Source organism: Falco peregrinus, chromosome 6 (genome assembly GCF_023634155.1).
Source record: "Falco peregrinus isolate bFalPer1 chromosome 6, bFalPer1.pri, whole genome shotgun sequence".
Classification (NCBI taxonomy): Eukaryota; Metazoa; Chordata; class Aves; order Falconiformes; family Falconidae; genus Falco; species Falco peregrinus.
In genome coordinates this window covers 79,286,706-79,310,196 of record NC_073726.1, presented here as the reverse complement: position 1 = coordinate 79,310,196, position 23,491 = coordinate 79,286,706, and the positions used below count along the sequence as shown (strand labels likewise).

Sequence of the window (23,491 nt, the reverse complement as noted above, 5' to 3'; positions counted from 1 at the left end):
GGATGTGGAAAGAAAGACTCAAAATGCATTACAGAAATACTATAATTACATTTATTAGGAAGCCTGTGTATATGTGTTAGATTAGCACTGGCTATCCTTGTCTTTAATTATTTGATTTTGGTAATTTGGTTCTGCAGCCAAGCTCCTTGTTAATCAAGGCAGATTTGCACAAACCCCTGGTGTGTCGCCCGAGTATGGGAAGGCAACGGGGGGTGAGGGTTTTGGTGCTCCTGCCTGCTGGCCCGTAGCTGTTTCAGGACGGGGACGGGGAGGAGCAGGTTGCGTGGGTGTTGAGCTGTCAGGGGTGATGGGCTGGCAGCTCCCCTGCAGAAGAGTCCCTTGTTGTGCTTGGGTGGCCAGGCTGGCTGCCGTGGACCTGCAGTCACTTGCAAGGGCTTTTCCAAAGGCTCGTAGCAAGAGCCAGAAACGTCTCTAGAAGAGGCTGAGGGATTCGATGTAGGATGGCAGCGCAGGGAGATCTGTGTGCTAAAGCTCAGCGTGACATCTTTTGGGCGGGGAAGGGGAGGCTGCTTTACTGAATCTCTCATGAGGTTTGTCGGTTTGCTTCATGCACTCACGTGTCAGGCTCCCACAGAAAGTGGCAGTAAGGCTGAGGTGGGGATCGCCTGTGTGTGACACGGAGGAGAAGGGATGCCACCTGCCACATCCTTCCCCTGTCTCGACTGGTGAGGGAGGACTAGATTTTGGGGAATTTGGGTTTGTGGGCGGATGGCTAGCCCCTCGTTGAGTGGAGCTGGAGGAAGAAGAAGCTTCTCGCTCATCTGCGTGAACAGGATGAGCCCTGTCAAGCAAAGGCAGATCCCTTAGCACAGACAAATCCCCCATCAAAGGAAATACTGTGTGCACAGCCTGTTAATTCTTTTTTTTTTTTTTTTTTTTACTTCTGTTTGTCTAGTTCTTTAATGGTTATAGTTTTGCCTTTAAAAAATTTGGTAGTTCTGTCATTGTCATGGTCAAAGTAAGAATTGTTTTTTGAAAGTAAATGGCAAATTTACCTACCACCAGTGTGTCACTTTGTTTTTTAGTGATGAGACTAGATGATTGCCAGTCATACTCTGTTTCAGTTGGTAATGTGTGGGTATAAGGATGCAAACTTCAGAGAATGCCTGTTTGTTCACGCTGTTCCTGCTCTCTGGAAAGCAGCCTGTGCTGTTCAGCTTTGGAAGCTGGCAGGAGACGACAGGTAGAGTATCATCTTTCCAATGGATTAGTCCTCCAAGGTTGCAGCTGCTTAGTGTTGAACTGGGAAGAAACCAAGGTATCAGAAGGAAGGAAAAAAAAGAAAATAAAATCAAAGGCATTTTTAAGATGGTTTAGAAACAAGAAGCATCCTGTAGGCTTCATTTCCTGTAGTATCTGGGAGGATCTGATGCTGCTATTTCCCCCTGTCCCCAGAAGTTCAGCTTTCAAGAGGATCTTCCTCTGCTCTCCTTTTCCACTGCTTCTGCTCTCCAAAGCAGTAGCAGGATTTTGTGCGTTGCCAGAGGATGGCGAAGGACTTTGAACCTTCTGTTGAGCATGGCTTGTGTTTGGAGTTGGTGGAGTTTTACTAAGGATGTGTTTCTGGTACCCAGAAATGAAATAAACTAGACGACTTTGAAATACAAGGATTAACTTAGTGTGGGGAAGGAAAACCCTGACTCCAGTTCCAGTGTTGATAGATTCATGTTATGAGGAGCTTTGAAGGGCCATAACCTTGTGCGTGGCTAAAGGCACATGCCCAGGGACCAGACTTGGTTTTCTCGACATGGCTTTTGCTTCCCTACAAAAGCTGAGCTTGAGTGCTGCAAACATGTGTGAGGCAGGGGGAGGTGGGAAGTGGATCTGCATGAATGAGGTAGTGAGCTTCGAGAGAAGTCCTAGTGTTGCTGTTCTCTGCTGGCTTTGTCATGTGAAGGCCTCCGGGTTCAGAGCTGAAGAGGACTTTTCCAGAGTTTTGGTCCCCACTTGGGCTTGGCTGCTCTCTATCAAGTGTTTATTTCTACCCACTACCTTTCTCACATGTTGGCTGTACGTAAGTTGAAGAGGGTAAGAGAGTTTTTTGAAAGTGTATTTTAGTACATTTAGTATTGATTATCTCTCCTTTTGGCGAAGTAGCACTGTTTGGCTTCTGTGACTGCTGCCAAGGTGTTTGAAGAGGTACTTAATGGTTTCTGCCTCCAGAGTTTGAAGCCTAAGGCAGGGGAGAGCAGGCCAAAGAAAGGCAAAGTGACACGAAGTGCTTTGCTTATTATTGCTGTTGGTGACTAGAGGCTCGCTCTTGGAGGAAAAAGGACAGTCTTTTAAGAGTCCTTAGAAAAGGTGAAGCCCTTTGACCAGTTGATAGCAAGTGTAGTGGTAGTTCTTGGTTGTTTTGTCCCAGTGGCCTGGAAAACATAGTGGGGGGGAAAAACCCCCAAACAATTATTAAAGTGGCCTAACACCACCAAATGAGGAAAGAGGGGGATGACCCATGAGGAACTTGCCCTCTACATTTTATTTTTTTGAAGGGCAGCCCTTCTTTCTCTTGATGCTCAACACTGGTCTTCTGCAGAACTTCAGCAATGCTTAGAAACCAATCCACTTGCGAGGGCCTTTGCACAGCCATGGCTTTACCTTATTGTGCAAGTCTGCGCCGGTTTGGAAACTGCCTGTGACATTTGGGATTGTCTGTGTAGTTTGTGGACACATTTAACCGTTGGTTGTGCTAGCAAAATGCTGTGGTCTGTATTGCCCCGGTGGTCCCAAGATTGATTGTTTTTCAGGAGGAAGATAGGAAGGAGGTACAAGTAACATTGCCTTAAGCATTAAGGCTTCAAAAGTGCTCTGTACTTACAAATACCCAGCATTTGGTGCAATCTAACCCTGGAAACAGTCTGTAGTTAAGAGTTTCCCCTTTGCTATGATTGCAAAGCAAATGGCAAAGCGAGGATGCCTGGCTGTTGTGGACATCTGTAGCTTCCTCCCTCTGCATGCCCATGCTGCAAAGTGTTTACCTGTTGTTGTGCAGAGCTATTTTGGAGCTTTGACTTGGGCAGGTTGCAAGTTAAGTATTACCTTGTTTTCTGGACACTTTCTGAGCAATAAATTCTTCCAGTGCCCTGTGTGAGTACAGGGCTGGGGCCTCTTTCTCAGGCAGAGCTGTTGGAGGGTTGTCCTGGTTTTGGCTGGGATAGAGTTAGTTTTCTTCTCAGTATCTAGTGCAGTGCTGTGTTTTGGTTTTGGTGTGAGAACAATGTTGATAGCACGCTGATGGGTTTGGTTGTTCTAGGGAACGTTTACACTAAGTCAAGGACTTTTTAGTTTCTGGGGCCCTGCCAGCGAGAGGGCTGGAGGGAGGGGCATGGGAAACTGGGAGGGGACACAGCCAGGGCAGGTGACCCAAACACATTCCATACCATATGATATCATGCTGAGTATATGAAGGGGGGGACATTTGGCATTATGGTGTTTGTCTTCCTGAGTAACTGTTACGCGTGACGGAGCCCGGCTTTCCTGGGGATGGCTGAACACCTGCCTGCCCATGGGAAGTGGTGAATGAATTCCTTGTTTTGCTTTGCTTGCATGCGCAGCTATTGCTTTACTAATTAAAACTCGAGGGCTGAGTTAAAAACAATTTACATTCCTTTCTGATTCTCCTCCCCATCCCTCTGGGTTCGGGGAGAGTGAACGAGCAGTTGTGTGGCACTTAGTAACCAACTGGTTAAGTAGCAGTTAACCAGCTGGGGTTAAACCATGACAAAGGTACACTGGGGAGGGCAGCTGCCCTGGTGGTCCCTAATGATGCCCCTTCCAGCTGTGTCTGTGAAGGGGAAGAGCTGAAGAGAGGAAGGTGGAAAGGAAATAATTCCCCCTTGAGAGAGGTCATTTTGAGGTTGTGTTGGCAAGGCAGCCTGGTACTGTCAGAAAGGGTGATGATTAGGGCTTCTAGTATCATTTGGTTTATGAACAACAATCATGTTTATAATTGGTTTAACTACTGCAAACCTCTCTCAAAGCCTGAGGTGTAAAGCTGAGTGTTTCTCCTTAAAATACCTGCCCCCACCACACACTTCCAAGTAGATGTAGTGTTTCTGTGTGTTTCATGGCAGCTTGCAGGCTTCTAGCCAAGCCACAGGTGTCCTCTCTAGATGTGTTTCTTGTTCATCTCCTTCCCTCTGTCCATCTGGCTGTGGAATTGAAAGCACAAGCCTGCCCTAGGATGTTTAAGCAGATGATGGCTTGGGCCTGAGCATGTAGTGAAAATGCAAGGCTTGTGCAGCGATGCCTGCCTGCAGTTGTGCCCTGGCTATTTCTGGGCTTGCCTGCCTGTGTGTATGTGTCTGGAGAAAGATGTGCCTTGGGTGCCTGGCAGTTCCAGGCTGTAAGGATCTTTGAGGTCCCTTGTGCCAGTTGTACACTGCTGAGTCAGGAAGATAGGAAGGGTTTGGGAGAAGAGTACGTCCACAGGCGTGGGCCAGAATGGCCTCTAGGTATGAATGTGTGCTGAAGGAAGGCGTGTGGGTGGTGGGATGCTTCTGGATGCAGGTTATTGGTCTTTACAAGTAAGCCAGCCAGTCACCTTGTTTTCAACAGCATGCCCTGAAACTGTTTTCCATTACTTCCTCCCAACTAGAATTCTATATGGCTGTGTTTTGTAGTCTTGGAGGTGTCCAAGACCTCTTTTTTGGACTTGCCTTTTGTTTGATGCTTGTGCTCCAAGCAAGAATTGAGGCACAACCCAGCAGGAAAAATGTAGAGCTGTCAATATGGATCCTCTGGGAAATACAGTTGAGGAACCAGGACCTTTGTTCTGCTTTTTAAGGTACGAAAGGAAGTTCAGTTGGTGTCACACAGTGTTAGTGACCCTGTTTCTGCTTGCTGTTAAATTTTGACTTGTTTTTCTTCTCTAAGCTGGTATTCCCTTGAGCTGATTTGATCTTGCAGTGTCTCTGCTGTTGTGGTTGATGAAGTGTTGTGGTGGTTTCTTTGAGGCCATGGTGGTAGTTCAGTCCTGCTTGAGTAGTGGGTCTACCTGGACTTCAGTAAGGCCTTTGACATAGTCTCTTGAAAGCCCTGTAGAGTGAAGATGCCCACTGTGTGAAGGAAATGCCTTTTGCAGAGCCTTTTATATTGTAGCTTTGATTTGTTTTCTTTGTGTCGAGTTTTTGAATATATCTAATTTCACCTTTAAAAGGCAAAAAAAAAGAAGAAGCATTTTATTTGTTATGTGACATGAATAGAGAAACCCTTCTTTGCCTACTGTGAAACCATTCTCGTGGTACCTGTTGTATTCATCTGGTTGGTAAGTAAGCCATAAAAGGAATTTCTCAGCCAAAAACCTGGCCAAATAAATCTTTAAAGTCATCATGGTGTGGGGAGGGTAGCAGCTCATCTGCTGAGAGTGGAGCAGAGCTTTTTCAGATGCCCTGTCAGGGAGAAACTGTTAGAACAAAGTGGTGGGAATAACGCGAGTTTGGTTTTGAAGGGAGTTGTTTTGTGCAAATTGGTCTTCAGGAGAATCTGATCTTACTTGTGGTAATTCAGTCACCATCATATCCAAAACAAGAATTTTAAAACAGCACTCTTGTTTTTAACTAATTTGCAGGTCTACCTTTGGCCAACAGTTTGGGCAACTGATCATTGTAAGTGATGGTTCTGAGTTGATGTGTGCTGCCATGGTGGTGGAGAAATGGCTGTTTAATGAGTAACAGGTAAAAGCAATGAGTGATGGGTTGATGGTGGTGGGCAGAAGAGGAGGACATGCCAAGCAGGGAGCAGCAACATGGTGGCTGCGCTTCCTGCTCTTGGGCATGACTGGGCTGCAGGGGTGGGGAGGAGGAGGGAGTGCTCCTGTGCTGGGTCCCACTGGTGCTGGGGGCAGGTCCCGCCGCTGTTGGGGTGAGACAGGTGGGACTGTCCTGTGGCTCTAGACCAGAGTCCACCCCCACACGCAGGTCATCTGCTTCAGGCACTTGGTGAGGGTGGGGGCTTCCTGAGCTTCTCTGCCCAGAGGGCTTGTCAGCTGGTGGGGTCTCCCCTGGTTTTTTTGGAGGACCTTCCCCAGCCTGGCTTGCCACAGCTTGTGCTGACATCAGAGGCCTCTGGCCTCGATGGCACATGGGTCATCTCCACTGACAGACCTGTGTGCAGGCTCTGGTTCAGGCGGAGTTTCACCGTCCCCATAGCAGCCTGCATGGCACTGCGGTTCAGGTGCGGGCCTAAAATGGAGCCTCCAGTGTGCGTTTGGGCTTCAAAAGGTCTATAGAAGGCATCAGTTAAATGCCGTATCCTCGATAACCAACTCTGCTTCTACAGCTACTGACTGATACTTATATGGGTTAAAATCAACATGTGTGGGGGGAAATTATGTTACTTTCGAAAAAGTATGGCTTTTTCATGCTTTGTGACCCGTTTAGAGATGCCGCATAAGCAGTGTCCTTGGGAAGTTCCATCGAGCTCGGTGTGTTTCGTGTGGTTCCTTTGAAGTGTCCCGCAATGGGGGGACGCCGGGCAGCTGTCCCGAAACGGGGGGGCGGGGCGGGGGGCGGGGCGGAGGGCGCCGGGCCTCGATGCCGGGGCGGGGGGCGCCGGTGCCGGGTGCCGGGGCGCCGCTGTCCCTGGTGCTGAGGCCCGCGGGCCGCTGTCCCGCAGCGGGGGCTCCGGGGGTACCTGACCCACCGGGTTTCAAGCGGTTTATTTCAATGTTTGGCTTTCCTGCCCCCTCTCCTACCCAAGGATAAAGCGTTCGGCGAGAATTGGGTGGCAAAGGGGACATGGTGCATTTTTCTGAAGTGTTTTGTTCAGTGCAGGTGATGATGGTAAATTTACTTTAAACTTTTCTGTAGAACTCTCCTTGCTATGTCAGCTGTATTTTCTACAGTGATTTCATTCAGTTGTTTCTGAGCCTTTTTAATATGACTTATCTTAGCTTTTGAAACAATTTCGCCATTATTGTTTAAAGTATGGTACCTTGAACACAGGGATAGAGACAATTGGCACCCTGAGCAGGAAAAGATGGAGGTGGCATCATTCCTGTCTGGTGGGGCAGAGCACTGGGAAATCTTTGGTGACAGGTGGATGCATAGGTCTGAGGAACACGTGTGCTCAAACTTACCAGTTCATGGCCATTCTTTGTGGAGTTTTGGGAGGCTGGAGGGACCTGGCAGAGCTTCTGATGCAATGTCTAGTAAAAAAAATACCTGATCTCAAAAAGCAGAATATAGGAATAAAATCACCTGAAAGCTGAAAAAAAAAAACCCAATTGATACAAGTTCTGATTAGGCAATTTCTGCTTTTTCAGATGCCTGTCTTTATGCTGCTGAGCACAGCAACATGAGAAAACCCTTTAAGTTCTTCAGTATCTGTTTCTCTGTATTGGTCCCTTCCGCTGATCTCCCTTCTGTTTACCTCCATGAGGTTCCTTGATCTCTGAAGCTAATGAAAAGGAGGAAAGAAGCTCATCTTCCCAGACTCAAGTGGAGTAAGGGGAGGCTGATTGATTTCTCACTTTTGCTAGGAGAGGAGGGACACCTTCTTTCCATTCTAATTCTCTCCAAATAATTTGATATCAAGCCACAAAATTGATTAGAGGTCACTGATACTGTGGGATGACTTCCTGAATTTGTAACTACACAGCTTTGTAGCACAGTGTGTAGGTATGGATTTCCTTGGAATCAATATGTTTGACTGCAGCCAGGTTACACACCCTTCTATGGATTTCTTGGCTTATCTACAAATGTCTTCTTGAATAAACATTAAGCTAGAGATCTCAGTTTTTCTTGCTGAAATAATATTGTCTAATTATTTTATTAACTTAGTGCCTTTAATTTGCCATCTTTTCCATGAGGAGCTCTAGAAGGCAGTTTTAACCTGTAAGCACTACTTACCTATGAGATTACTGGCTCGGGCTTCTAGAGAACAAATACCTGGAATTAATGTGAAAAGACATGTAATAGATTATCAGGAGACTCATGCTGAGAGGATTTGAGAGGCTGCCAGCCCCAGCTGCATCCACCCTGCTGTCTGCTGGAGATGATTGCCTCCATAGCAGAGGTTGCAGAATGGTCACTGAGTCTGTTCCTCAGGTGCTTGCAGCCTGGCAGACTCAAAGGAAAAAAAAAAAAATGTTAGTTCATGTTAATACTCTGAACTACAGCTGTTGAGGTGCAAATTCAACACCTGTTCTGCTCCAAAGGCTGTAATTTATGGTGGAAGAAAGAACCATCAGCCACAGATGACAACCTTAGAATTTTTTTCCAACAGAAGTTGTGTATTTGCAGTCACCTTGTATGATTCCGTGGTGGAAAGGTAATACTTACATATGTTCCTTCTTATGCCCAGGCTACTTGTGCTAGTGTCCAGGATGTGAACTTTAGTTCATCCTAGGAGAAAATTTGTGATCCAAATAGTGTGCTAGGTTATTTTCTGTAAGTGCTGTGCTAGGGGAAGGCTGCGTATTTTCTTCCACTTTTCCTCATCATACATTTTAGCCAAGAGATTCATCTAACTGTACAAAATTCTAACATATGGAAGTGTCTTCCTCCTGGCAATTTATTGTTCTGACACATTGGGTTTAAGATTAACTTTTTTTTATTTATTCTAGGTATTACAGTCATCTGTGTTAATGTTGGGAGGAGAGAGAATTTCATAATTAACTCACGACTTATTTTTATTTTTCTTTCTCCAGCTTGGAATCCTCTTTCTGCTATTTTCTCTTCTGTATTTTAATTTGACAGAAAATTTCTGACAAATGCTTTTAGTGCTTAAACAGGACAACAATAGTGATGCGGCAGTGATGTGAACATTAGTCATCTTGACAGCTTGACAACTGATACACAATGAAGAAAGCTCATTTTTTTTTCCTGCAGAAAGAAATGCATATGTCAAAGGTATCAAGATGTCAGATTTCCTATACAAAAGGAAGCTGAATGGGAGAGCAGATATGAATTGAGGATTTTAATTTGTGAAGTACAAGTGCTGGGTCTTGGTGGTAACTTCCCCCCTGCCCCCATTTTCCCTTTAGCAAATTGGAAGCTATTTATCCCTGCTCTGTCATACTCCTTTCTTCCAATTACCTTGCATGCCCAAAACACCAGCCGCTCGCTCAGCTACATTTAGCTAGGTGTATTCTCTAATGGAATGAAGTTCTTGTTTACAAGAAGCAAGAAAGGTTGGGGTGCATGTTAGTAAAAACAGAAATACTTTATTTTTCTTGTCTAATCGTCACGTGCCTTTCAGGGAAATGCCTGGCAATTTCTAAGCTATGTTGAAAGACTGTAGAATGATTATGTAGTTAAGTCTTTTAATACAAAATCCACCCCCCCACCCCCCCCTTTTTTTTTTCTTGCTTTGATCTTTCAGATGATCTGAATCTTAGTGGTGTGTTGGCTAAGAACAAGTGACTCAAATGCATTCCTTCCACATAGCCCAAAACATGCAGGACCATCTGTGCTTTGGTCCACGGGCTGAGGTGATACAATACCGAAATAAGCTGGATGTTGGTATACGTGGGGGGTAAATGAATGCAGTTTTCACTTTGCAATGGTGCCACAAATGTGGGCTTTATGGGAAGAAAAATGACAAAATCAGGTTAGAAGATATAGGATGGATCATGTTCCCCTTCCTTTTTATTTCTGTTGTACCCTATCTTGCCTTTTTAACTGAGGGTAAGTTACACTGACTGTAGGGCAACTTATCAACAAAATAGATGTTGCGGTGCACTGTATAGTCTACTTGGCAAACAGGCTTGTGTTGAGGGCTCTCCCTTGTCAGTTCCCTGCTTGCTGATGTCGTGACAGGTTTTATTTTATTCATACTCTTTGTCTTTTCTTGAAGTTGGGAAGCAGTGTTCAATAAAATCTCAGTAGGGTTTAGATACCAGAGCAGTTATGCATACTAGATTTGGGAAGGAAATTTGATTCTGGCCCGCTCTCACAGCTAGAAGGCTAAAAAAAAGAAAAGGAAAAAAGAAAGAAGAATAATCAGAAAGGATATCCTCTTGTATTCTTTGCCACTTGAGTGTGAGAAATTTTAAGATAGTCTTTGAAGAGCTGGTGTGTAATCCTGGTATCACTGTTATGCTGCGAATAGGAAACAGTATTAGCGTGTCCCAGCAGCTGGTGGCAGAGCATGTGAGCACCCCTGTGTGCATGTACCTTACCTTGGTATGCTGTGGAGTTACTGACATCTATGCAAATGTCAAGCAGAAACAGCTGGAAAAGCCTTGAAATAGTGTCTTAAAGCTTAAAGAATGGGACTAAAGCAAGGATGGGGCATGTTCCAGTTTCATCTTGGTGTTTTTAGTCAGCATAGCTTTTATTGCTTGTACTAGTATACGAGAGAATTCAGAGACCACTCCAAGTACAAAGAAAAGGGGGAAAAAAATGAATGAACCAGCTGTATGTGGTTTTTTTCAACTTAAAGAGGCAAAGCTGAAAACAAGAGAAAGCATCCCCTACCCTGTTTTCCTGAGAGGAAACTGGGCAGCTTCCCAGGGTAGCCAAGATAGTCTGCAACACAAGCCAGAGCAAAAACAAAGTGTTGGTGAGCAGTGCAGCCCTAGCCATGATGGCAGCCCTCCTTTGTGCCACATGTTGCTTTGAAGTGCTCTTGCTTTTTTCCTTCTGCATGGTTGGTTTTAATGAGAAAGTAAGATTTGAAGATTAGCATCTGAAAGTAGATTGGTGTGGTCTTTTGTTAGCATTGGAGAGCAGAATTATAACTACTACCTTCAGTTAGCTCTTTGCTTTAAAACTAGCCTTTTTTTTTTTTTTTTAACTCTGAAATTTATGGATGCAAGGATTTGTAAGACACAATCCTATTCTACCAGGATGTTTATATCCCTCTCTTTTTACTGCTTGCTACTCGTCAGTGCTTTTTTTAAAGAAACACTCTTGTTTACTGAAAGAGCTATTTCTTGCATTCTTTTGCATTACTTTTTGTTTATAAAACAATCAAGACTTCTTAACTTTAGTTTGATGTTGTGATGTAGATATTTACTGTTCAGTTATCACTCCTGGTCTCCCTGTGCACTTGCAACAAATCACAGTCCTGTTGAAATTCCTGTTTTGTAGCCAGAGGAGGTGTATTAAATATGTTGCATTCAAAAGGTTATTTTTTGCTATAGGGATAATAATTGCCTGTTATTATTTTGTGTTCTTAAGTGACGTGTATTTTAAGTATGTAGCTACTAGAATAGGGCTAGAATTTACACCAATTCTGGTAACAATGGCAGCTTGCAAAATCTGGCATCGTTTAGGGTAGACTGTCTTGGCTCAGTAGATCTGTTAGCATTTCCAGTAACCTTTCCCTTCCCTTGATTTAGTCCTTCATTTTCATCCTGGATGCTTTTGTTTACATTTTAAAAAATATATCTATTGATATCTTTTTATGGAAAAAAGCTTAAAATAAATCACATTTAATGCAGAAATTCAGGGCTTTTGAATAGGAGAAAGTATTAATTTCCAGGTTCCATGCATGGATTTCAGGTTCTAAAAGATTCTATGCATTTATCTACTGTCTCTTAGCTATTTTGATATGCTGATTTTATTCTATTTGTTGTATCTTCTCAGGGAAAAGGAGACAGACAATGGGCATTTTGAAATAAAGCCAAAGGATAGAGCAGAGGGAAATGTGTATAATAATAGTACTACTACTACTACTAATGTCACATAATAAAGTGGCACTTAAAACCCCAAGTCCTTTGACTTTCCATGAAACTTACACTTCAAGTACTTGCAGTTGCTTGGAAATGGGATCTAGATTTCTATTATGTGTTTTTAAAATATTATCATTTCCTGTAATAAGTGCATTTTGTTGTCATTCAGAAGCCTAGTATGCACTCAGATTGTGCTTGCTTGTTTCAATATGGAAATGGCTATCTGTAGCAGAACCACCTAGAGAGTATTTTGGCTGTACACTAAAATTTGGTGTGTTTGTCCATGGTCATTGCCCTGGAAAGTATACATTTATCACCTGCTAGTAGTAACCAGGAGCTAGTATTGCTAATCCATTCCTACGACAATACACTTGTTCCCTGTAAGCTGCAAGAGGAATTTTGTCTTCCTCTAGGAATGCTCTAGCTGGCTGGTTTGCAATGTGTTTTTTCCAGAATTGGCAAAATTAGTTTTGACATGAGCTGTATCGCTTTTCCTATTAGTTCCCTCATCAAAATCAGTTCTGCATGTTATGAAATACAATAAAAAAAAAAAAACACAAACCAAAGCATAGCAAAACACACACCCCTCCAAAAAAGCTCAACACCCCCCCCGAAACGGCACCACTCTTTTATATCAAAATGAATTAATATTAATTGAGTCTGAGAACTTGCAAAGTTTCAGAGAGGAAGTCTTATTTTCATAAGATTTTTTTTTCCCCCAAGTTATTGAGGTGCATTAGGATAATTCCAAAGTTCTGGAAAGGACAAAAATCTTCATGTTTCAAGGTTCAGCACAAAGTGTTAGGGTAAGACTTGGGTGTGCAGTAGATTATCCCATACCTACCTGTTGTGAAATGATTCTTGCTTTTTCTGAGGCTCCTGTTAGAAACAAGATGTGGCTCTCCATGGTCTGCCAGGCAGGAGCTGAAATAGCAACTCTCATATTTTACCCTTCACATGTTTCCTTAACACTATTTTCCTTTGATCTCTTGAGGTTCAATATATAGTTGTTTGGGGTTTTTTTTAAGCTTATTGGCAAGTATTTTTTGTCTTCAGTAAGCAAATGCCCCACATGGAGAGCTGGTGGTTTATCGTTCATGTTAACAGATGCTATTTTTATACTGATGGCAAGAGGGCAAACACTTTTTAATGCTAGTATGAAAAAGTACTATCTTTGGTTTCACTGAAAGGAGCGCATTATTACATGCTATTAGTCTTGAAACATTTTAATTTCTTTAGAATTTTTTGTAATGTAAGAGAAGATGGTCCCTGTTATTTTCAAGTGATTTAGTTTGACCTGTAGTTCCTTATCTATAATCACTCTTTATCATGAAACTTCAATATTTATATTCTATGTTACTAAATTCATCACTGTAATATTAGACCTGAAGACTCAGAAAGTACCGCTTTGAAGCCTAATTTCAAGAAGTATTTCTTGGCAGAAAATGTAAAACACTTGCTGATTATTGATGTATATAATGTTAATTGTTCCTTTCTAACATTAGGGATCATTAGTAGAATTAAAGCACTGAGAACTGATTCCTCAACATGCAGAATTTCCTCCTCATCTTACTGATAAAGGTAAGAGCCAAGGCAGTGGATGACCAGTAGCACTAAGTTTGCACCCTTACAAGCTTAGTGGTTCAGTGAATTCAAGATTTAGCCTTCAAATTATAGCTATTAAAAAGCGGGTTTCTCTAGGCCCTTTTCCAGAAATATGGTGACGGTGGAAGTACTGTCTTTTCCTAAAAAAATAAGCTGGGAAAAGGAACAAAACTACTTGTTTGTTTGTTTGTTTTAATGTTATGGGGATGATGTTGCTCTAAATTCTAGGCCAAAATATGCGTCATTCTTGGGACAGTTGATTTCTTCGGAAACTATTATTCTTTTTAACATGCTTTTGGAATTCAAGCAAAGTCAATATTAGAAATTGTGTATAATACACCTTGTGTTACTTTCTGCAGATCCTTCACAAAAGAAAGAACTTAAGGAAATGATAGATGGATGTATATTTTATTGTCTGATTCTGGTCTATCTCCATTCTATTGGATATTTTGATAAGGCACCTTTCGTGTCATCAAAGTTATTCATGGGTGATTCTTAGAAAGAATATGCACTCCTAACAACCTTGGGAGATACTGTGAAATTTTAATTTGCATGAATTATTTTTTCTCAGAGGCAGAAAGGGAGAGCTTGTTTACGATACCCAAAGTGATGCTGCAATATAAATGAATTATTTCATATTTTCCAGGGAGACAGGAAAGTGGTTGTAGCTGGCATGCGTGCTATGTTGAAGAAGGTATAAATTTTGGTGACAGAGATAAACTGTCTGTGAATAGTCTGCTGTTCAGATGTTTAGAAATTGCGCTATGTTGAAAGCAAAGCCTTCTGTCTTAACATTTACGGCACAAACCTGTCCCATCTAATGAAAAAGCAAGTGGCTAAGTAGGGGTATGGTTATGGCACAGGGAATCTGTACCTCCTGAAAGCTGTCTCTGCGACAGAATTCCCTTGATGCATCAGCCTCGACCCTGATTAAATAGCCTCTCTGGGTAAAAGAGAAAACTTCAGAATCTAGACAAAGTCTGTATCTAATTATGTGAATGAAATCGTGTTGTATTGGGTTTAGGGGACAGTCCGAGGGGTCAGGAGGAGCGTGGGGCAGTGGAGAGCCATCACTAGTGAATGTCAAATATACTTTAAGCTTATACTTCAGTCCTCAGAATCAAAAGTTTTTACATTGTGGCATTTTCCTTCTTTTTTTTCCAGAGCAATATAATTCTGTCACTTTGCAAGTAGTGGATAGGCGTGTGGTATGACTGGCAGGTGTTTTACAAGCATGGACCGTGAAAGTTGCATTGCTACAACTGTAGCTTGACTTTTGTATAGAGACTCAAAGTTCTGTGTATAGAAGGGAGACTATTACTGGGTAGGGTAAACTGTCATCTTTAGAACAGACTTAAGTTTTACCCACTGTTGTGTAGTTCAGCATAACACTTAAGCACAACTTGTGTTCAGTCAGCTCTGAGTCATTTCTGTATTTTAGGAAATGGAATTTATCAGTTGAAAATGAGCTTAGTTTCTCTGAATCTCAAGTATTTTGGATGTATTATTTCATGGAATTGTTCACAGGCCTTCCTGGAAGACTTTACAGCCTAGTCCTGAAGGTAGAAATGTGTTTCTCTCTCCCTCTACACACAGAGGACCACATTTGTCTTTGATCCAAGTGACAGCTTCTGGCTCATATTATTTTGGGCCTTTGAGCCAATTACCTGGAGAGAACAGGCCTTAAATTTAAGGTGTCTACTGAAACTGCATATTGATTCTGGGGATCTTAGTGACGTCTACCATTTAGTCGTGCTTAGAGAAGGTGATAAATATGAGAGAGGTGATATCATCTATTGGCAAATGAGTAAATCTGTCACAGCAGCTCTAAGAGTAATTGGCCTAATGTTTTTCTCAGCCTTTTAACATTGATGACTCAATGTTTGAAGCTCAAATTCTGTCAGTTCTGTTCTAGATATGCTATGAAGCCAAGGTTTAAATCAATTATATTGCTTTAAAAAAAGTCTAATGTATGTGTGCATGTTTGAAAGCATGATGGAGGATATAGTCTTAAAATGCCCATGGAAAGAAAGGAAAAAGCAGCAACATTTCTATTTGGTTTAAACCGGGTTTCTACATTCAACTTTAGATGAGCTTTCATCCATTCATCCTCCTTGTAAATTACTGTATGTTAGTAAAGAAGTGTGTGCTGTATTTGTTATGAAATTATTCTCTCATCTTTAATTATATTCTGCTTATCCTCTTTATATTATGTTAATGGCTGTATGCGTGCAACAGTTGATGGGGTAGGAGAATGGTTACCTCCATTTTGGAGTGAGGAGAAGAGGAGGGTTGAGTCTGTGGAAGAGTAGGATGATTAATCTGTGACATCTTTCTTGTCCCTGTCTTTGCTGTTACCGTGATGCCTTCTTTTTCTAGCTATAGTTCTGCCAGAAAAACTTATGTTGAAAGTATATGTTGTCTTTTCTGACAGATTTAGGACTTGCATACTTGCAAAAGCACACTTCTCACTGTGCTATGTCATTACAGCTGGCATCAGCAGTGGTGCTCCTTTCCCAGCCCAAGTATTTATGAGAGAGGAGCATGCTGCAAGGGATGTGCTCTGGGGACCTCTGGTTTGGTAATAATTCCCTCTGTGTTGCCTGCTCTCAAGTGTTCATTGCCAGTGAACTTCTGAAAGTTTGGTGAAGTCCTGTGTTTTTATGAAGTCAAAGTGAAGGGATTAAATGGTGTGTCCTTTTATGCAGGCATGGGAAGAAGACAGAGCTTTAGACTTCTAATGATCTGTCTAGCTGGCAACTACCACTGGGTAGGGAACATGCATTCTGATTTAATGCAGTCATAATTATAACTTTATAGTATCAAAGGTAGCTTTAATGTGTGAAGCACTTCTCATATTGTCCTTGCAAAATACTTGGCTAAACTCAAATCAAAAATTAAATATGGTGTGAAACTCTTAGAACTCTAGTTTGCTTTCCGTGCTGGGGCTATAAAGGTCTTCATAAGCATCTAATTAACCCCTAAACATCTAAGGATGCTCATTTTACAGCTGATAGCACTGTGGCAGAATTGGATGAAATGAGTTTTGTGATGGTTCACAGTTAAAGAGTAGCTATGGCAGGCTAGAGGAATGAACGCATAGGAAGAAACCCTGTCTAGCTGAAGTTACTGTTCCTCTGAACTCTGAGTGGTACATGCTGAAAAAATTATTATCCACCAAATGGAAAATCTTTTCTTCTATTCCTTCGAAGCAAAATAATATGCTGACACTTCTCTTTATCCAGTGATCTTTTTGGAAAGCATTAATTTAAAAAAAAAAATCGTAACTGCTTATGTGGCTCTGGAGTCAATTCCCTGAAATGAATGCTCAATATAAAAATTTAATAGGTAAAAAGAAAGACATTTATTACATTGCAGCTGGCATAAATCTTGCTTCTAATGAGGATAAAATCCATGTAAATGAATCATTACAGTAAACTGTTGTAATTAGGATTTATTCATGACAAAGGTCTCATAATTATATAATCAACTTCTGGTGTATTAAGATTTATAGTCTGAACTCTTAAATCTGTTTCATTCATTTAGAAGCAGAATTTGCTAGGGGAGGAGTGTTTTCAGGAAGCTGTCTTGCTACATGCTCTCTACTATAGATGGGATTTGATTCCTTTGCAAATATTATCTAATTCTGGTGTTGCAGAAGGCTCAAATACTCCTCTGGCAAAAATAAAACTGTTAGCAGTTTAAAAGGTCCTCCCCAAATACCAAAGTCAAAACTTCAAGAGCTTTTAAGTGCCAGGTGTTTTATTAAGGGCCTTCCAACTTAACAGTAGGGTATAAGTGTGCATGCACCTCTTCAGAGTGTTGTACAAATGGTGATGAACCAACGTGATAGAAAACTGCTGCCAACTCACGATTGTCTGGGCTATGAAAAATCTGTGTCTGTTTTTGATTTCAGTCCTTGCCAGGTGGATAGAAGCAGTATCAAGTATAATAGCAGAGGGTTAAGGTCATCAGCTATCCAACTGGGAGCTGAATGTGAGCCCTTCTTTGGTGGGTGGCATGTCATGGGGACACAACTGCTCTGTGGACCCTACTGCCTGGAGTGCAGCTGAGGCACTGTGACAGAGTGCTGTGGTAAAGGCTGGGAAAGTAAAGCTTTGGGCTTTCTTCTTTCTATTGACTGGCTGTTAGCCTGACAGTTTCAAAATCATCACCCAAAACAGTTTTAAAAGCAGTTTCCAAGTTTTTCCTTGGCAAAGCTGGAAGGCTTCCAGTGAGATGCTGTAAACCATCAAAATAACTGTAAGGGTACGCCATGCTTTCAGGGGTCTAATATTTGAAGGCAAGCTTGAGTGGACATACTGGATCTGATAGTTTCTGGCTTGAAATAGGAATAGAAGTCTACCTCCCACCCCCTGCCTCAAGTTTTAAGAAGTCTGGATTACGATTACAAATTTTATCATCTCCTTTCCAAGTTAATGCTATTTAAGAGTAGATTTTAAAGGCTAATTCTTCTTGTGTGCTGTTCCCCATCCTTTGTGATTCTGCTAAAATTTAATAGAGGCAGCTGTGTTGCAGTGATTTGGCTCTTTTTGGCTTCAAGAGAAGTCCTATAGCCACTGCAGGCAGAACAGTTAGAACATCCTCAGGCTGGTTTTAATTACAGCAGTGTCTGCAAGTATCCCTGAAGCTTGGAGGATGATTTTACATCTAATCTGTTGCAGGTAAGGTTTTGAATTGATGGCTGTCCAATAGTGGTATAAGGGGTTTTAGGTTGGTTCCCCTCCCCCCTGCCCAATTATGCTGCAGTGCTGAAGTAACTTCATTACTGCAGCACTTCTGTCCCCTGGTTTTTGGTTTAGACTAATGTTGAATACATTAAACCAGTTTGCCCTGCATTCCCCAGCAAGGGTAAAAGTACATACAAAATCCTGTTACCTTACCCCGTTCTGCTGTTCTGCTGCATGTATTAATGCTCATAATAACTGCTCATAAATAGTTCAGAAGAGCACATTAATTCCCGTGCTTTATTGCATATTACATCTGATGATGTAAGCAATTCATATGACAGCTTCTCAAGATATTTGCAGGTACTACCAGAATTTAACCCTCATTTACAATGCTGAGTTTAGATAACTTGATTTTTGCTTTATAAGGAAAAAATATTTTCCCCTGATAAAGATTCTTCTATAAATTTTGAAGTGGCTTGGTAAGTGTTATTTTGTTTACTCATTTATGAAGCAAAACCATAGCAGTGTACTTCTGAACACTAGAACTTTTTCAGAGATGGTTCTTACAGAGTGTTTTTCCTTTGATTTTCCTAGAACTCCAGATGAACTCAGGGCAATGCTCTTTCCCCTTTTCCTCCTCCCCTCGCCATTTAATTAAGGCTGGGATTTCAGGTACTCAAAACCCATGAGATTTAATAAGTTTCTTCGAGACCATTAATGAATCACAATGAATGTATGCCCTGTTTTCTACTCTGCTAAATATAGAGGCAGGACTGGGTCATGGTGTCCTTGGCTGTCACTGGTACGACATTGAACCTTCTTAACCAAGTTGAGCTCTGTCTTTACAGCCTTAGGGATTTTTGCCTTTACTGTTTCAACTGAGGGTGCTGCTCCTGAACTTCATGGCTTGAATACTTAGGAATTGGCTGTGAATTTCCAGCCTACATATGTGTTGATGGGTAGTATAAAGCCATTTGTCCTTGTATCAGCAGTATATCCTTAAACCTGAATAGTCCTTTTTCTCTTCTTGGTGTTTGTCTGTGAATATACTGACTGATGATAATCCTGTCCATTCTCAGCCTGGTTTTGGAAGTCTGAACACCTTTGAATCCACTGTTATGTGGTAGGCTCACAAATATAGCTGTTTGCCATGCAGGCCTGTTCACCTGTGCCCAAGGGAGGGGTTCACATGGTGCAGATGGCCATCACCCCGTGTCTGATCTCTCCAGTGCTAGATTCCCTTTCTTTGCTGGAAAAACTGGATAGTACTTAAGTGCATCACATATTTTATTCGTGATTCCACATTACGTTCTATGCCACCTTAAGTAATTGAATTTCCTTCACTGCAGTCATGTAAATAAAGCAATTGCAGTGTGGCCTGGAATTAACCTGCACTGGGATCCCCCTAACCTTGCACTTTCCTGTTCTCTCTCAGCCTTTTCATTTTTTAATTATTTTTTTTTTACATAGTCAACTATATACGTTTTTCAAATACTATCCTACCTCATGTTGATCAATGTATTCTGTGCACGGTCCATCAGTGGGATTTAATTTTATTTTCAATATTACTTTTGGATTTAGTTGGAGAGCTGTAAGATTTTGATTTGAATCACCCATTTGTCTGCTGAAGAATTTGGAAGCCTAATCTCCTGCCCACCATAGTAATTAAAGATTGGAAAAAAGATTTGTCTGGCAAATATTGCACACAAAATGAAGTAGGAAAATGTGCTGAGCTACACTTGTGGATTAAAAGATTGACTGATTGCTTTATGAAGCCTGCAGTTAGCCACCAGTATCTGAGAAAAATCGTGTTCATTGTTATGGTATGTGTCAGCTTTCTTTGCAATTGACTGGAAAATCTTCTAAAGCTTAATCCAGGTATTGCTGTAAATAGGTGTCATTTCTGTCTCATGCAAGATTCTTTTCTCTGCAGAACTATTTCATACATGGAATGTGCTGCTGGGAGGGAAATACACTAAGCTGAATGGTAGCTGAGAGCTGGGGAGCAATGTGTGTACCAATTTGGCAGCCAATGTATAGCTTTTAGGGAAATGAGCCACTGTAAAGGATAGATGTTCTGGAGGGTGGGTTGTCAGCTGCATGTGTGTACATACACCCCCCCACACTTGTCTCGCCGTCTTGTACCTAACACTACCATCCATCATCCATTTCAGGTTTTTGCTGTTTCTCAGCAATGTAATATCCTTTTTTAGTGTTTCTGTCTTCACGAGTTTTAAAACAGCTATGCTCTGGCTAACAGCCACAATTATCTCTCAGTGGGGCTTCGGGGAGGGGATGCAATTGCTCCATCAAGGAGCCTCCAGGAGGACTGAGAGAGCGGTGGAGAAATTCAGCTCTCTTGTCACCTGGCACAGGAGTGGTTTCTCTCGTTGTCTGTATATTGGTCTGTAACAGTGTGCAAGCATTACGGTACAGAAGGGATTCAGCACCTTTTGCTGTTTTATTACAGCTAAGTAATTTGAGCTAAGTGCTTGAAGAGTTTCACAAAATGTGATGTTACCGCTACTGTGCCTCCTTTTCTTTGTGGGAGGCCGACTGCCATGATTGCTGGTGTAATACCTCCTTGAACAGGACTTTGTTGCATCTTCCCCTTCCCATTTTTCCACTTCTCCCCCTGCTTTTGTTGTTTAATTGGGATTCAGGACTTCAAAACTCCTTGTTTCCTGGAGGAAGAGGTGGGGTTTGTTCCTTGTCAGAGAGAGGGTGAATTACGGTTGCCCCTGCATGGGTACGTTCTTCGTCCTGTGTATCAATTTAAGGAAGGTATCAGCTGCTAGTTTCTGAAGGACTGGCTATACTCCCTGAGAACATATAATAAAACTGTTGGCACCTGATGGCTTCAAATCATTAACTGGAGCATATATTGGCACTACATGCCTTTGAAATCACTCCTTGAGTGCTTCTTTGATGTTTTTTTGCTCAGTGCACTGGTTCTGTCCTTCCTCATGGCACAGGCATAGCAAGGGTACACTCATGGGCCCTGATCTTTGTTGTGTACAGGGGCAGATCAGTTGTCAGAAGGTGGTTTCAGTTGATGGTGGCCAAAGACAGTCTGTGGGTTTGTGCTAAATGGCAGCTATGCTCTACACTGTAGAAAAACTTACTCTGAGCTGTGCAAGAGTATTTCTGCTACAGATGGGCTTTGACCCCACCATGTGTAGCGAAGACTTTTGAGTGTCATGTTAAACACAATCAAATGTGACATGCTAATTCCACAACACTTACTTCTCCTTTCTTTTCACCTTTCTTTTATGCTGCTTAGGGTGTTTCAAAGATGACCGTATTGTGTTCTGGACTTGGATGTTTTCAACGTATTTTATGGAGAAATGGGCCCCCCGGCAAGATGATATGCTTTTCTATGTCCGTCGAAAACTGTCCTATGTCAGCGGTGATAGTACAGAGGGGAAAAAGGTGAGTAATGATATATTTTAACCTGGGAAATATAAGTTAACATGGGATTTGGTGTTCTGGAGTACCTGACACATCTGAAGAACTATAAACCAAGGATAAGGAATCTCTAGCTTTGTCCACCACAAGAAGTTACGCAAAACTGGCCTGCAAAGAAGTACCGTGGTTAACGCTGTGAACATCAGCAGCAGTGTAAGTGAGCTTCAGTATCACAGAGTTGAGGAGATCAGAGATTTTCAGTGCTTTTTTGAGAAGCTTTTATGCTGATCAGCCTGCACTCAGGGGGAAAGGGAAGGACATTCATGCTGATTTTTGGTTTGCTTTTCAATGATGATGCTTTTATAAACTGAAAGTTTAAATCTGTAGAAAGGGAGGAAAAAAGGACGAGTAATATGGTTACTCCAGTACTTCTAGAAGAATCCTTCCTGAGATACTGGAGTGTCAGGAATGGACACCTGTTGGGTACTCAGTAGCAGAATGCATCCTTCCTCCTGGAGCTGGGATACGGTAGCAAGGAAGAGTGAAGAAATGACTGTATTCTACATCTAAGACAATATGTCCTCCTACAGAAGTGCTATTTCTTGAAAACACAATCGGGTAGCCTGGTGCTGCTGCATGGGTATTTTCCCATTAGAGATTTGAGAAACTTCTCAGCATTTCATGGCAGTTTTCATCTTAGGCAGGGGAAACAGAAGCAGGAGGAAGTTATAGTTTTCATGGGAATTAAGATGACTGCAGAGGATCAAAAGCAGGAAGATAAATGGAGGAAAAAAAGACTGGGATTAACTTCCTGATATACGTAAATAATTTACACTGTTGTTGAATCACAGATATTTGCACGTGGTGTATGTGAGAGTGTGTTTAATCAGGTACACCAGAGTTCTCTGGGTTTAAATATGGTGAAACAAAGAACTATAGTTGTCAACTCCCTTGAGAAAAGGATTCCAGAAGATTTTTTCCATGCTTTTATTGGAGATAAGAAAATGGCCGGAATGATCTTTTTTCTTCCCGCCACCCCTCCAGCTTTCATCATGATAACCACTAAGAGGATGATGGCAAAATATTGTTCTTTCTTTGTCAGATCAGTGGTTTAGTAGTCTTTGGCCAGCATACTTGGAGCTGTAAGACTTTTGGAGGCAACTTTCATCCTAATTGTTGTTTAAATGACTATAAATGTATTCCTGTTTCACATCAAACAATATTGTGGCTTTGTTTAGCCTAATAAAAGCATGGGTTGTTTACTCTGTTGTCCTTCCCAACAGGGAAGGTTGAACCTCAGAGGAAGGCTGGTCACTTAAATTCATTCACGTGCCCCTGATCAATCTCTGTTTAACTTATTAATCAGTTTAAAGTGTTTGAACTCCTTATGGAGAGGAGACAGTGGGATAAACCATTGCATTTGCTCTCAGAGCTTTATTTAAGCCTCCTAAAAGCATCATAAATAATCTTTATTTGTGAGGGGGTTTTGTAAGTGGTAGTTACTGCAAAGTCAGCATTAGTGAATTGCTTGCGTAACAGTGAAGATGAGAAGTGTGCCTTGTAGCACACACTGTGTAATTCCTCCTTGAGTGTTTGCATTTTGCTCAGCCTCTGAGAAATGAACCTTTCCTGTGACTTTGAAGTACTTTACATTTGAAACTCCATAGTTTGGTGGTTCTTTGGTACCTGTGCAGCGTTCCTGTTCAATTTTTAGCTGACTGCTTTGCAGTTCCAGCTCCTCTTCTAATTTTTGAGCCTGTCCTGCGCAGTGAGACACCAAACAGCTACCCCTACTCTTTGAATTGTGACTAGACAGGTTTTTATTTTACTTTGTTGTTTTGGCCATTCTTTCTTGAGAGATGGTGTCAAAATACCAAAGTTGTATCATTAAAAGGGGAAGAAGCAAGTGACTGGTAATTATAGAAGCCAAACATTACTTCAGGCATCCCTGCCACCCACCAAACCGTGTGCTTTCATTTACATCCCCAAAGGTAGGCTGAAAAGATGGATAAAGGAGAGAGGTTCAGAGTTGTTTGGGACCATGAAGAGCTAGAACTGGTGCTGCACTGTTGGCTCCTGCCTTGTGCCCAGCCTGTGCTGAATGGTCTGGTGATGACTTCTCCACGTGCCACGCAGAAGTTGACTATTA

At 41.9% G+C, this 23,491-nt stretch overlaps 1 protein-coding gene across 5 annotated transcripts in view; it reads left to right on the top strand.

Moving 5' to 3' along the window:
- KIAA0930 (KIAA0930 ortholog) overlaps positions 1–23,491 on the top strand; it is an 81,761-nt gene that overhangs the window by 19,546 nt on the left and 38,724 nt on the right. For all 5 annotated transcript variants that reach the window (XM_055807222.1, XM_055807223.1, XM_055807221.1 and 2 more), the window contains exon 2: positions 21,218–21,366. In XM_055807222.1, the coding sequence (XP_055663197.1) occupies positions 21,218–21,366 (149 nt within the window). The remainder of the gene's footprint in view (positions 1–21,217; positions 21,367–23,491) is intronic.